Source organism: Cynara cardunculus, assembly GCF_001531365.2.
Source record: "Cynara cardunculus var. scolymus isolate 2C chromosome LG 1, CcrdV1, whole genome shotgun sequence".
Lineage (NCBI taxonomy): Eukaryota > Viridiplantae > Streptophyta > Magnoliopsida > Asterales > Asteraceae > Cynara > Cynara cardunculus.
In genome coordinates this window covers 47,530,454-47,544,561 of record NC_037528.1, presented here as the reverse complement: position 1 = coordinate 47,544,561, position 14,108 = coordinate 47,530,454, and the positions used below count along the sequence as shown (strand labels likewise).

General features: G+C 32.9%; 1 protein-coding gene across 1 annotated transcript; it reads left to right on the top strand.

The window, feature by feature from the left end:
• Positions 1–402: 402 nt before the first annotated feature.
• Positions 403–3,393, top strand: LOC112506826. Its single transcript, XM_025111122.1, has 3 exons — positions 403–941; positions 1,869–1,969; positions 2,705–3,393. Exons 1-3 carry the CDS (start codon positions 403–405, stop codon positions 3,346–3,348), a joined length of 1,284 nt encoding a protein of 427 aa, XP_024966890.1. The 3' UTR covers positions 3,349–3,393.
• Positions 3,394–14,108: the final 10,715 nt, after the last annotated feature.

The following is a 14,108-nucleotide window of genomic DNA, read 5'->3' as shown; positions in this document are numbered from 1 at the left end:
TCTCAGATAAGCAATCCCAAACACCCCAAGAATACAAAAACTCTATTTCTTTATTTTAAAAAATCTATTAAAAATACACCAATAAATAAAGGAAAATTGTAAATTGTTTTATTATTTTTCTTGAACATTTTCCAAGTGAACACACACACATTTTACCAAGGGTGAATCATATATTTTTAAAATGACACGTGGAAAAGAAAAAGAATTTACCAATAAAATAAAAAAATAAAATAAAATAAAATAAAATAAAATAAAAAACTCACCATCTCCATTGCCTCCTCAATTCAGCCTTCTTTTTAGATCCTATCCGCCATTAAAGGAACCAAAAAGAAACCTTCGAACAACCATCTCTTTCTCTCATTCTTCTCTTCTTTCAAATCTTGCAGCTTTTCTGTTCCTTTCATGGCGCTTCTCACTTTCCCATCTTCTTCTGAAACCCAAAAAGTACAAACCAGACGAAAGGAAATCCAACCCAAATCTAAACCTAAATCCAAACCCAAACCCATATCACAAAACCCATCTTCTTCGTCATCTTCATGGGATCAATTCAAGAACTTGTTGACCTGCAAACAAATGGACGTTGTTCATGGTAGATCGAATAAGGTTCATATTCCGGTGAAGAATTCAAATGGGTATTCGAAATTGAGTTCTTGTAGCTCCATTTGCAGTTTCAGGGATGTTGTGCATGGGAATACTAGGGTTGTTGATAGAGCTGATAACTCACCGGAGAGTAGCAGCGTTGGTCTGGATTCCGGCCTTCTTAGCCGGAAAAAACAGTCAACTACTGGTGGTGGGTCGTCGTCTTCGTCTTCTTCTTCAAGAACGTTGGCGGGTTCGATGAGATCCAACGGCCCGGGAAGTCACACGTCATGTTCGAGAGGCATGCAGTTTAGAAAGCTTTCTGGGTGTTACGAGTGTCATGCCATTGTTGATCCTTCAAGGTCTAATCTCAATCTCAATACCAAAATCAATTTCATTTTCCATTTTTAATTTTTAATTTTTTTTACTTCAGAAATAATTGGTTTTTTTGTTCAAATGGGTATAAAAAACATTTGATCTCAACAGTAGTGTCTTTAATATGTTAAATGTGAGATTTTAAACAGGGCTCCAGAAATTTTGGGATCCAAATTTACATGTGTTTAAGGTCTTTTTATCGACCATTGTAAAACTATAGCCGAAATTATTTAGCTTCAAACCATTAATTATTTGGTTTTAAGTTCAAAGCATTAATGGTTTAGGTGTAGTTTCAGATTGTTAAATTGTGTTAGGTTTAACCCATTTTATTTTTAACATATATTCTCTGTCATCTCATTTATGCAATATAATCAATAGTTTTGAATGTAACAAGACCTCTAAAAAGATTGGAATGTCCGTAGATCTCGAAGGCATTGAGTTTGAATCCAACTTAGCAAATCACAAAAATTTCAGATTTCCGGGTTTTTCTAATCATTATCTTCATACTCTATGAAATCGGTAGATGTACGTGTAAACTCGTCTCAATATCTACCAAACAAATCTTGTTATAAATTACTGGTTTCCACAAAAACAGTCTTTTTCATTTACATAAGTAAACAGATATATCGATTTGTACCTTATCAAACTATATATATATATATATAACATATTTAGTTCGATTTTAATTTTAAAATAAAGATTAGAAATGCACACGAGATGGATCAAATATTTTCAAAGACGAACAATCGGTAATTTACAAATAAAAACCAAAAAGTCTGATCGAAAACTCAAAATCTGTGAATTGTCTTAAACAAATCAGAGTTCCGTCGTAAGAAAATCTTATTTACCATTTTATTTTTATTTTTAATATTAAAAATGAAAATTAAACATGGGATTTATGTTTGCATTTGTAGGTATACCTTACCAAGAAGTAGCATTTGTGTGTGTTCACAATGTGGAGAAGTGTTCCCAAAAATGGAAAGTTTGGAACATCATCAAGCGGTTAGACACGCCGGTAAATATGTTTTCCTATTTATTTATTTTTTGTTTATTTATCTCGTACTATCTTATAAACCAGATTTATTAAAAGTCATAAAAATAATAAAAGTTATAAAAACAACTTATAATTCATTAAGTACTACTACTTTATGCATTCAGTCTTAAAAACATATAATACAAGTTACCAATGCAAATTATTATCTTTTTATTTCATGTTCCCAAGATACTTTTGACATCTTTCACTCATGTCTTAACCCTCTCATATCTCTAAGTTTTCTCCCCATCTCCCAATGTGAGATTCAAACTGATATTTACCATGAGTTATTAAAAGTTTTCTCATTCAATTACTCTAGAACTCTCGGTCTCGCTCTCCATCTCTTGATTCTTTGCTCTTGGTGTAAATCGAACATATTTGTGGAGTAGTTTAAATAATTTGGATTTTTTTTTCATCGATAAACTATAATTGAAACCATAACTCTTATTTATTCAAATTTATTAATATGTAAAGACCAAACGGATACACAACTAGTTATTTGTTATAATAAAATATTTTAAACTTATATTTCCATTATTGTATAAATTTGTAAAATAATGAATAAATTCGTAAAATGGTTTGAAATATATCCATGACCGACACTCATATTTGAATATGTGAAGTAAGAAAAGGGCATATTTAGCGGGATATTAATTGCATTTGGCTTTTGTAGCAGGGGCATTTATGTAACTTTCACATCATTTAATTGTGTTACAGTGTCGGAGCTGGGTCCGGAAGATTCGGGTCGGAATATTGTCGAGATAATATTCAAATCCAGCTGGCTCAAGAGGGACCATCCGATTTTCACCATCGAACGGATCTTAAAAGTCCACAATACACGTCGGACTATCCAACGTTTTGAAGACTGCCGTGACGCCGTTAAGATCCGCGCCAACGCTACGGCCTCCCGGTGCGCCGCCGACGGCAATGAGCTCCTCCGCTTCCACTGCACCACCCTTTCCTGCTCTCTGGGATCTCGCAACTCCTCCAGCCTCTGCAGCTCCGTCCCCGGCTGCGGCGTTTGCACCATCATCCGCCACGGGTTTCAAGGCCCCAAATCCGGCGGCATCGGCGGTGGTGACGGTGGAGCAAAGGGTGGCGTGCGTACTACCGCCAGTAGTGGTAGGGCACATGACTGTCTCGGGGTTGACGCCCATGGACGGCGGGCGATGCTGGTATGTCGGGTTATAGCTGGGAAAGTGAAGCGCGTGGGTGAAGACGCGCCGCCTGAGGAAGATGGACCGTACGACTCGGTGGCCGGCTATGCCGGGTTGTACTCGAATCTTGAGGAGTTGTACGTTTTTAATCCTAGGGCTATTTTACCTTGTTTCGTTGTCATATACAAGACCCTTGAAAGCTGACGTCATTAATGAGTGTGGAATTTAATATTTGTATTTTTCTTCCTCAGAAAAGTGAGTTTGCTTTTAATTTTAATTTTATTTCTGATTTTGATTTTTTTGGATCAATTTTAGTTTACTCATTTAATTATAATAATGGTTGTGTTTTTTAAATTGATTTTAAATACAGTTATAAATTAATATGAATTTATTAAGTTTAATAAATAATATTATCAGAAAATTAGACATTTATTTTAAAAATGGATATATCATCTATACTATATTACAAAGCATTTGACAAAAAATATTAAAAATCATTTTTTATAAATAAGATATTGTTTATTGATGTATATTACTTAAAATTCAAAATTACAAGTGATTTTCCACAAGTACAACTTATTAAAGCTTCATTTTTAAATTCGTATAACTAACTGCAAATAATCATAAGCAAATACAAGATAAACATTTATTTTAAATATAGAAAATCTAAAATATAATTAAGATAATTATTGAGTTTCTACAAAATGTTTAATTATTATCTTTAATAAAAATTATATTATTAAACCAAAAATAAATTAATTTGTTATTAGACCTAAACTAAATTATAATAAAAAATTGAATTAAATAATTTACAACAAGAAAACGAGATTTATTAAATAGTTAATTTAATACTAATATCGATTTTATTTTATTTTAAATTTTTTATGATATTTTCAAATTTATATTTCATTAAAAATAAAAACATTATTGTTTTTTTAAAACCACATAAAATTATATTATATCGATATAAACAAAAAATAAAACTAAACATTAAAATGAAGATTTATATCGCTGTATTATACCAACATATTTCTAATAAATAAATAATACGAAATTACGATTCAAATGTTTGGGAAGGATCTCGGAAATAAAGATGCGCATTTGTCCATGCTTCTACTGAAATACATATATAATTGGAAACACATGCCGATGCTTCTAGTGTTTCGGAGTTTGAGCTACAAATTTCAGTGATTCCTTATTATAATCTGTAGTGGTTAATGGTCATTAATATTTAAACTTGTTTATATATATATATATATATATAGGTTGGTTATTAATACAACCATTGACATTTGTGCAACTAATACAACTCAATCTCAACCGTCTATTTCACTTGATTAATATGTGATTTCATAGAAGTTTTGATTGTTTTTTAATATAAAGTATTGATCATAATTAATGAACCATATTCATCTTCCATAAATATTCAAATCATAATAAATGAACTCTCATCATTTCCATAAATATCTCAATTTATTGGATTGCATTGTTCGTACAAATGCGATGAGTTGTATTTGAACCATACTATATATATATAAAGTTTCAAACAAGAAACTAAACATTTTCTATGAATACGAGAAGTTTTAATATCATATACGATTAAATGCATGTTGCGTTGATAATACAATATGTTTAATCATATGTGATTAAACACATTAAAAAAAGTATAATCATATATGATATTGAAATTTATCGTATTCATGTAAAATATTTAAAAAATAAGACCCAAACGAGCGGTGGGTGTTACGATGGTACCAACGAGTTTGATTGGTCTAAACAAAAGTATTAATAGATTTTAGTTTTTTTTTTATTGTAATGTGTATAAATGTTGTGTTTGATGTGGTGAATAGGTACATAAGTAGTATATTTAATTTAATTTAATATAAAAAAACAGGTGGCGATAAATATAGATAGAATAGAGGTGAGGTGAGCAGATTAAGTGGAGTGAGTGAATTAAATAATAAATAATAAATAATAAATAATAAATAATAAATTGGTGTTGTCAGCCAACTAATATTAATGCTATTATTTTTGGTAACTGAGATTCGCATGTTAGTATGCTTTCACAGCCTTACCAACTCCTTCTACCCTCGTTGACCTCATTATACAATTACATAAATCATAATCAAATCTTAATAAAATACGCAATCTAAATATAACCATAAGCCAAACGATGTTATTAAATCGACGGTGGTCAGCAGTCGTTCAGATTCAGATGGTACTACCCAACAATAATTTAGATCGGTACTAGTTAGTGGTGGTTTAGATCGATGGTGGTTCGTGGTAGTTCAGATGGCGATGGTCGACAGTAGTTTAGATCGGTGGTGGTTCAGATGGCGGTGATCGATGATGGTTCAGATCGGTGGTGCCCGGCGGTGATTCAGATCGGTAATGGTCAGCGGTGGTTCAGATCGGTGGTCGTCGGCAGTGGTTCAGATCGATAGTGGTCGACGGTGGTTCAAAAAACTTTTTGAAAATGATTCTGTTTAAGTATAATGTATGTATTTTATCATTTAAAACATTTTTATCGTTTTTAATTTGTAAGACATTTTATATAATATCTGATATGATTTTTTATACTTTTTTTCATTACTCGTACAATCGATATATAATCTTAGTTACGTGTAACAGAGGCTTTGAAAAGAGTGGAATGAACATGATTTCGAAAAATTTGAGGCACAATTATAGTAAATAAACATCATCGTCTGTAGCATTAAATTGACCAATATAAAAATGTCGTTTAAGAACTCTTATACGAACAATGATTTAAGATATGATTCATATTGTTTAAGATTTTAGTACATCAAAACGTATTGAATACAACAATTTAATCGTCATCTTCACTTACCGGGCAAGACTCTCCATCATTCTCATCACTCTTACTCGGTAAGATTCTTGGCCCTTGTGATGTTCATCCGATGAGAAAATTTATCCAGTAAGCACTTACCAAGTAAGCGTTTAGTAAACAGTCCCTAAGTTTTTAGACAATTTCTATTTGATTTGTTCTATATGTGTAGGACGATAATCAAATGAGAGTCATAAAAAGATTACAAACCCGTGAGAATTGATATAAAAATATTTTTTCCTTGACCTGTTTTTAATCAAAACTTTGATTCAACATTATAATTTATTTTTATACTTAAGATTTTAGTACATCAAAACATATCGAATGCAACAAGTTACTGGGTAAGCTTACCTGGGTAAGAATCGTCATCCTTTGCTTACATGGTAAGACTCTATATCTTTTCATTGTTTTTACCCGGTAAGATTCTTGGCCCTTCTCATGTTCATCCGATAAGGAAATTTATCCGGTAAGCACTTACCAAGTAAGTGTTTAGTAAACGGCTCCTTAGTAATTAAGGTTTGTATTTAGGTTGACTTCGCGAGTGTTTGTGTTTTGGTATGTGGTGGCTAGAGCTGATGCACTTGCCAGAGAAGTTGGCCGGAGAAGATGACGGAATAACGAAAATGGGCTCGATAGGGTGGAGATGTGGCATAAATTAATTGATATTCTAAAAATTATTTTTAAATAATGGGTGAAAAGACTAAGGGCCGTTTACCAAACACTTACCTGGTAAGCGCTTACCGGTAAACTTAACATTATCATTTACTTACCGAATAAGATTTTAGTCCACCAAAACGGTATCGTATGCAACAATTTACCCGGTAAGCGCTTACCATGGTAAGAGTCGTCACCCTCACTTACTGGGTAAGACTCTTGGTCATTGTCTCGCTCTTATCGGATAAGATTTTTAATCCTTACCATATTCATCCGGTAAGGTAAAATGACTTGGTGTTCACTTACCCGAGTAAGCGTTTGATAAACGGCCCCTAAGACCCTCTTATATACGAACAAAATTAATAGAATTAGCATAAAAGGCATGATCCATTACAAAAATAAAACCGTAAGGATCCAACTCATTAAAAAGGTTTAGGGGTGTAAATGATACGATTCAATTCGTAAGCTACTCGAAATTGACTTGGTCAACACTCGACTCGAATAGACTCGATTCAAACTCGAGCTCGACTCGACATATCAACAAATCGAGTCGAGTCGAGCTATCTAATACTCTACTGGAAAAGCTCGTGAGATACTCAATCTTTTATATATATGTTGTTTTAAAATATAATTAGTTTTATAATATTATTTGTAAAATATAATATAATTAAAATGTCATATTTGTAGACATTTGAATAAAATTGTGCAATTTTTAAAAACTAATAATTTTTTTTTATTAAAATCATAATTAAAAAAAGATAAAAAAAACTATAAAAGTGTTTGAGAAAGTTGTCCCACGTTAGAATAGAGATATTAAAGTGATATAAAAAGAGAGAGATGAGTGAATGAAGTTTGTAATTTTGTCTTTTTGATGAGAAAGTTGAGATGCGTCTCTTTATTTTACAAAATTTAAGAGAACACCTTTAAGTTTTAAAATTTATAAGAGAAAGATAAAATTTAATGGGTGATCTTGGTTCGAGTTTGAGTTCGAGCTTGGTTCGAGTTGGAGTTCGAGCTTCAAACGAGTTCGAACTCCGGTTCGAGTTTAAAAAATTACAATCAAGTTTGAGTCGATTTTAGTTGTTAACTAGTTGCGAATTTTCAAATCGAGTTCGAATCAAGTATATCGGTACTCGAGCTTGACTTGCATCATTTACACCCGTAAGAAGGTTTATGAGAATCCAATCCATAACTTCTATATAACCACGAGGTCGATATTTGTAATTTTCAAGGCTTTGGATTTTTTGGATATGAATCCTGGACTTCGAAGTCCATTTTTCAGTATGGCAAAAGAAAACTCTGTCTTTTTGGGTTGGTTTGGGCTTTGGAGTTAAAAGAGGGACTTTATTGAGCTATTTTGGGCTTTTTCAGACTGGACTCAAACCTAACCACGAAAAAAAATTGCTTGAACAAACTTTAAGATCAGGCATGGATAGAGATGGCCAAATGGGCCCAAGCTAGCCTGGTCCGAGACTAATTGGGACCGGCTGTTAAGAATCGGTTACGGTTTTCGTCAAAAAACAAGCCCGACCCGGGTTTTTCAAAAAAATATATTTTTAAATGTATTTCTAATGTTCTAAGTGTATTTGATTGAAAACTAATTACAAAATAATAATAGAACATACTTTTAAGTATATTTAATTGACCCAGTTAATCTTTATTCACTATATGTATGTCATATGATGTATGAGAGAAGATATCAACTCACAAACGCTCACAATTCTTGCAAAAAAAAAACGTATTTTTTAAGTGTATTTAATTGACTCAATTTCATTTTTTCAAGTGTATTAAAATAAAACTTTTGTATTCTATAAAAATAACTTCAAAAAAAGTTACGTAAAAAATCGAACTTTAATTTTTTTTTTACATAGGACCGATTTGGGCCTAACCAGGGACCGAGTCCGGTTCTCATAACCGGGCCTCATACACCTTAACCTGACCTTCGTATTTGTGTCAGGACCGGTTACGAGATCACTATTTTCGACCTGGACTGATTTGTCCCCGAGACCGGTTTTTGGCCATGTCTAGGCGTGGACCTGAGTTTGGGCTTACTAGACCTAGGCATTTTTGGTTTGGGCTCGATAGAAATTTTAGGTTTGAGCTTTTTTCTGCATCCCTAATTCGAGATGACTCCAGAAACAACACGAGAAATATGTGCGGGTTTAAGTCTTATCACATAAACCGAACGGTAGCGTCCTCGATATGCAAAGTATTTGTTATTTTAGAAGAAAACAAAATGTTGGTGAAACATAACATGATCATAGCTTATTCTTTTTATTATGATTCGACACATGAACCGATAAAGTCGATCATAATTTGATCCGAATGTTAATTCGTGACTTCATTACAACAAAATTGAATTCATAAAACGCCTAAAATGTCTAAACGTTATTATACAATGTTTTATATTACTTTAGTTTATAGGACCGAACAATAAAATGTTCTACTTAAAAGTGATACGCTATATTTATTGGAGGCTTATAGGCGTTTTAACAAACTGTTAGAATATTTTTAAAATAAAGTGTTGTATTAGCTATTTTATATTTACATTTTTGAGAAATGTCATCTAAACCCTTATTCTTGTAGCACAATTATGTCTATATGACATTTTTTCAAATCTTGTCCTATAAAATAACTAATACGATACTTTATTGTAGAAATGTTCTAAACTTTTTGTTAATATATTCAAAAGCGCCCTATAAACCTATTGTAACACTTTTACATAAGACATTTTATTGTTTAGATCTACAAGCCTAAGGGGCCGTTTACTAAACACTTACTTGGTAAGTGCTTACCGGGTAAATTTCCTTATCGGATGAACATGAGAAAGGCCAAGAATCTTACCGGGTAAGAGCAATGAAAATGATAGAGAGTCTTACTAGGTAAGTAATGATGACGACTCTTACCCAAGTAAACACTTACCCAGTAACTTGTTACATTCAATTTGTTTTGATGTACCAAAATTTTATGGATCAAAATAACTTATAATGTTGAATTATACTGGTAAGCACTTACCGGGTAAGCATTTAGGTAAACGGCCCCTAAGTCATATCAAGTATTCTACTAAGACATTTTAGACGTTTTATAAATCCAAATTTGTTGTAATGCTTGACCTAAGATCGTTATTTTTCCATTTATCTATTTTTTTTTATTTTTTTTCTAACGTTAACTTCATAACACCGACTTTTGTATATGAAAAACATTTCAAAAGATCTCAATGGTAGGTGATGATCGATAAACGGATTACTGACGATAGTTTTCAGTAGAAGTACTATAGTAAACTGAAGTGCTATAGTAAACGTGTTACTCATGATATAGTTATGTTTCAAAAAGCTGTTATAATGACCCAAATCATGTTTTAAAAAGATTGTTGTTATAAAAAGTTGGATGTTACAGTATTCTTTATACACAGACTATACGTAAAGGGCGAATGCTGAAATTTTATCAGGGAGCTCACTCGACTTTCCATTTAGATTCAAAGGCAAGACGTTGCTCTTAACAAAACACACAATCATGTCACAAGGGTCGTATTCTTGGCATTTATTAGGCATGTGTCATGTGTCTATTTTTTTTTTCCTGAAAGTATTAATTTCAAAAGAAGACAGTACAGTTTCATTCTATTATTATTTTAAGCAATAAATTTGAATATACAGACAAAAACGGTTAATTGTTTTAGTCAAACCTTATAATAAAAAAAGACTGTTCCTGTATACATGTGAGATTCAAACAATTGCTTTTGAAAAGATGATAGACAAAGACTCTCCTATCTCTACAAGAGCATGTCCAAAATATTTGTTTACGATATTTTGTAGTATTAGGTGTGTTAAAAAAATCCAATGGATCATGAAAACTGATCATATTGAACCATAACAGATTGTTTTTGGCGTTCTATATGGTTTTGATATCCTCCCAATTTGGAAAATGGCTAAACCTAGGTATGGAAATGAGACCCGTGTCGTTGGGAAATCCGGTGTACTCGATCAGACATGGGACTCCTCCCAAAACCGAGGATGGGGATCCATAAAATTTAAAAACCGGGGTAAGGGACGGGGCTAAGTAACGTGATCACAACTCTTCCTGCCTCAGTATATTTAGTATCTTATATGTTTTTTTAATTAAATATATTATTTATAAAGAATTAGATTTAGTATCTGGAAATTATTTAATGTGTTTTTGGTTGGTGTGGGTGGACATGGGGACATGGTATTATTGTAACCGTTGAGTTTTTTTTTTTTTTTTTTTTGTACTAAATTAAATTCATTTTGGTTTTAGGTTTATTGTATAATATTTGTGATTTTGTTCATATATGAATATTTGATACTCCATCAAAAACAAAATTTTGAAAATATGTGGGATTCAAACATGGGCAATTTTGGATTGAGTATGTTGTTTAACTAACTTGATTAAAAATATCTTTCATAAATGTGAAAAAATCTTCGATTCCATGTTGGGGATCCCCGTTCCCCGTTGAGGACGGGGATAAGGATGTGATCTTGTTGTCCAACGAGGATAAGAATGGGGATTGGGGTCCCCACCCAGTCTCATGCCTAGCTAAACCGAACGGTTTGGTTGGGTCTGTGTCTTAACTTTTTTCATAGACGGTTTAACTGATTGTGTCAATCTTTTATGTATGTCATATATATATATATATATATATATATATGTATGTATGTATATATATACGGGGTTTTCCAGTTTTCCTCTTGACACTTTTCCCATAATCGGCCAACAAAGTAACAATTTTATCAAATGGGCATAGGTTTCTCTATAAGTTTAAATTAAAGAGTCGTGTACCAAACATTTATCGAGTAAGCGTTTATCAGCAAAAGCCACCATCTTCATTTACTTTATTGGTAACATTCTCGGCCATTAAAAATGGATTGTTTGTAAGCGTTTTCTAAGGATTCTTCTCTCTCACTTATCCAGTAACATTCTTGGTCCTTGTTATACCTTTTATTAGATAAGATTCTCGCTCCTTATCATGTTCATCCGTTAAGGTAAGCGACACTCAACATATGTTTAATAAACGGCCCTAAAGATCCTAAAATGCTTGGTGTCCATTTGCAGTTTTAGTTTTTAGATTTTTAGTCAATTTGGGTTCTAAGTTGTTCACGTGTTCTTCATCTCTTGCCTTTTTTGCAATGGTAAAAATCTTCGTTAGTCGATTCTCGTGTTTCATTCTTGTTTATCTACACTAACTTATAAAGCATATTCGCTAATGTCGTAAAAACAACGATACTTCTTTTTTAAGCATAGTATCTTAAAATCTCTTAATTACAAGTTAACAAACTTAAGGTTTAATGGCGGGGACCTCATGGTCCCGTGGTCCACATTTGTGAACCCTACATGCCCTACCTCTATAGGCAAGCACCGGAGAAGACATCCTGTCCTCCCCTGGAATTGAACCCGGGTGGGCAATCAACCCAGGGCAAGGCGTTTGCGGAAGAGAGGTGGCCACTAGGCCAAGGCCTAATGGTTGGTTAACAAACTTAAAGTAAAACTTGATAAAGCATGCGTACTTCCTCCAGCTTATTTCAAAGAACAAGCTTCAAATCGAGGTCTGATTTCTAGTTTTCAAGACAATGATTGAAGCTCTCGAGGTGCTATACCTACTCCATTGTGGTGATTCCCTTCCCAACATAGCCATTGATGTTCTCAAGATCATGTTCGGTGAAACTTTTCAACCATTTGGGTAGTGTTTGTTCGGGAAGATGTAGAACATAAAATACTATAGCCACTTTCAGTCTAGTTTGTTAAAAAGATGTTAAACCGCCCAAATTAGAATGCAGACACCCATATGTAGCACAATTATTAATATATATTGTCGAAGTTAACTTGAGGAGAAAGAAGAGACCAAGTTAACTTGTGTTCTCGAAGCTTTTTTTTACATAAGAAAAAAAGGGAAGAAAAACCCATGTTCTCGGAAGTTTTTAGGGGAAAATGAAAGAAAACGGAAGAAAAATTAATGACAAGTTTCCTCCGACAAGTTTCCACAGGGGTGGTGTCTGATTGGTTTGAGCTTGGGCTCGAAAGGTCAAAAGTGTCTGGAGGTCTCAGGTTCAAAGGAGGAATAAAAATCCCCTTTGTGGCCACGTAGGTTCAAATGATGTGACTCTGGGCTACCTGCAAAGTAGGTGGTAGCCTTGAGGTTAGTCAGCTCGCATAGCGGGTTGGATATCCAGGTTAATCACAAAAAAAAAGATATAACCTTTAAAAAAATTAATAAAATTACAAAATTACTTATCAATTACAAACCTGATCACACTGAGAGACACGAAAACGCAAGTAACGCCAATTAATAAAGTGGCATTAAACATCTCTAACGGTATGCCGGTCTTCCAAATCAAAAGAAAAAAAAGGGGGAATAAAAAAAACAAAAAGGTAGATTTGTAGATTTTAAACTAAAATAAAATACATTTTTATGTTTAAATTTATAATATTAAATTATTATTAAATATATAATTGGGCCCGGCCCGGCCCATCCTTGCTCCTTAATTGTGATTGCATACCCTCTAAAGCCTAGTAGGCCCAATAACTTTTTGCTAATTGGTAATTTGGTATTGAGATATAGATCCACCTCCAACTCTAACGCAATAGGGTTGTATATGGGTTAGGTTGGATGATCTGACACTTTTAAATAACCTAATTCAATTACGATTGTTTCGAAAAGTTTTAACCCAATCTAATCCAACCTGTTACGAAATATAACTCAATCCAACCCAATATCTATGGATTGGGTTCGGTTATTGTCATTCTTTTAAATAAGTATGCGCGTTCAATATTTGATTACTTAATTATGAGTAGTGTTCATTGCCCTCAATTTAATCCTATACATATTACAAGCGAGTAGTTTTAAATTTTTGATAACAAACAGATAAATTGTATCCTGCAAAAGATGAAAATATGTTATAAACCAACATATATGCCTGCTGATATATATACACACACACATACGGACTTGGGATCATGTGAGACCAAAGGTTTTTCGTGAGACTCGTAAGACCAATTCTCAGACCCTTGGATTAGATCTATACAATTTGAACATTCATAATCACAAATTTGCCACGAGACTTTTCCATAATCACAAAATTGTCATCGTACAACTTTAGACCATTAGATCATTGGCTTATAAAGTTAATCAATGAATATAAATTGGTCTTACGGATCTCATGAAAAACCTTTGGTCTCACGTGAGCCCAACCATATATATATATATATATATATATATATATATATATATATATACACACACACACACACACACACAGACTTGGGATCATGTGAGACCAATGTTTTTTCGTGAGACTCGTAAGACCAATTTTCAACCCTTATATTAGATCTATAATCTGAACATTCATAATCACAAAATTATCACGAGACTTCTCAATAATCACAAAATTGCCACCATGCAACTTTTATTCATTAGATCATTAGCTTATAAAGTTGATCAATGAACATAAATTGG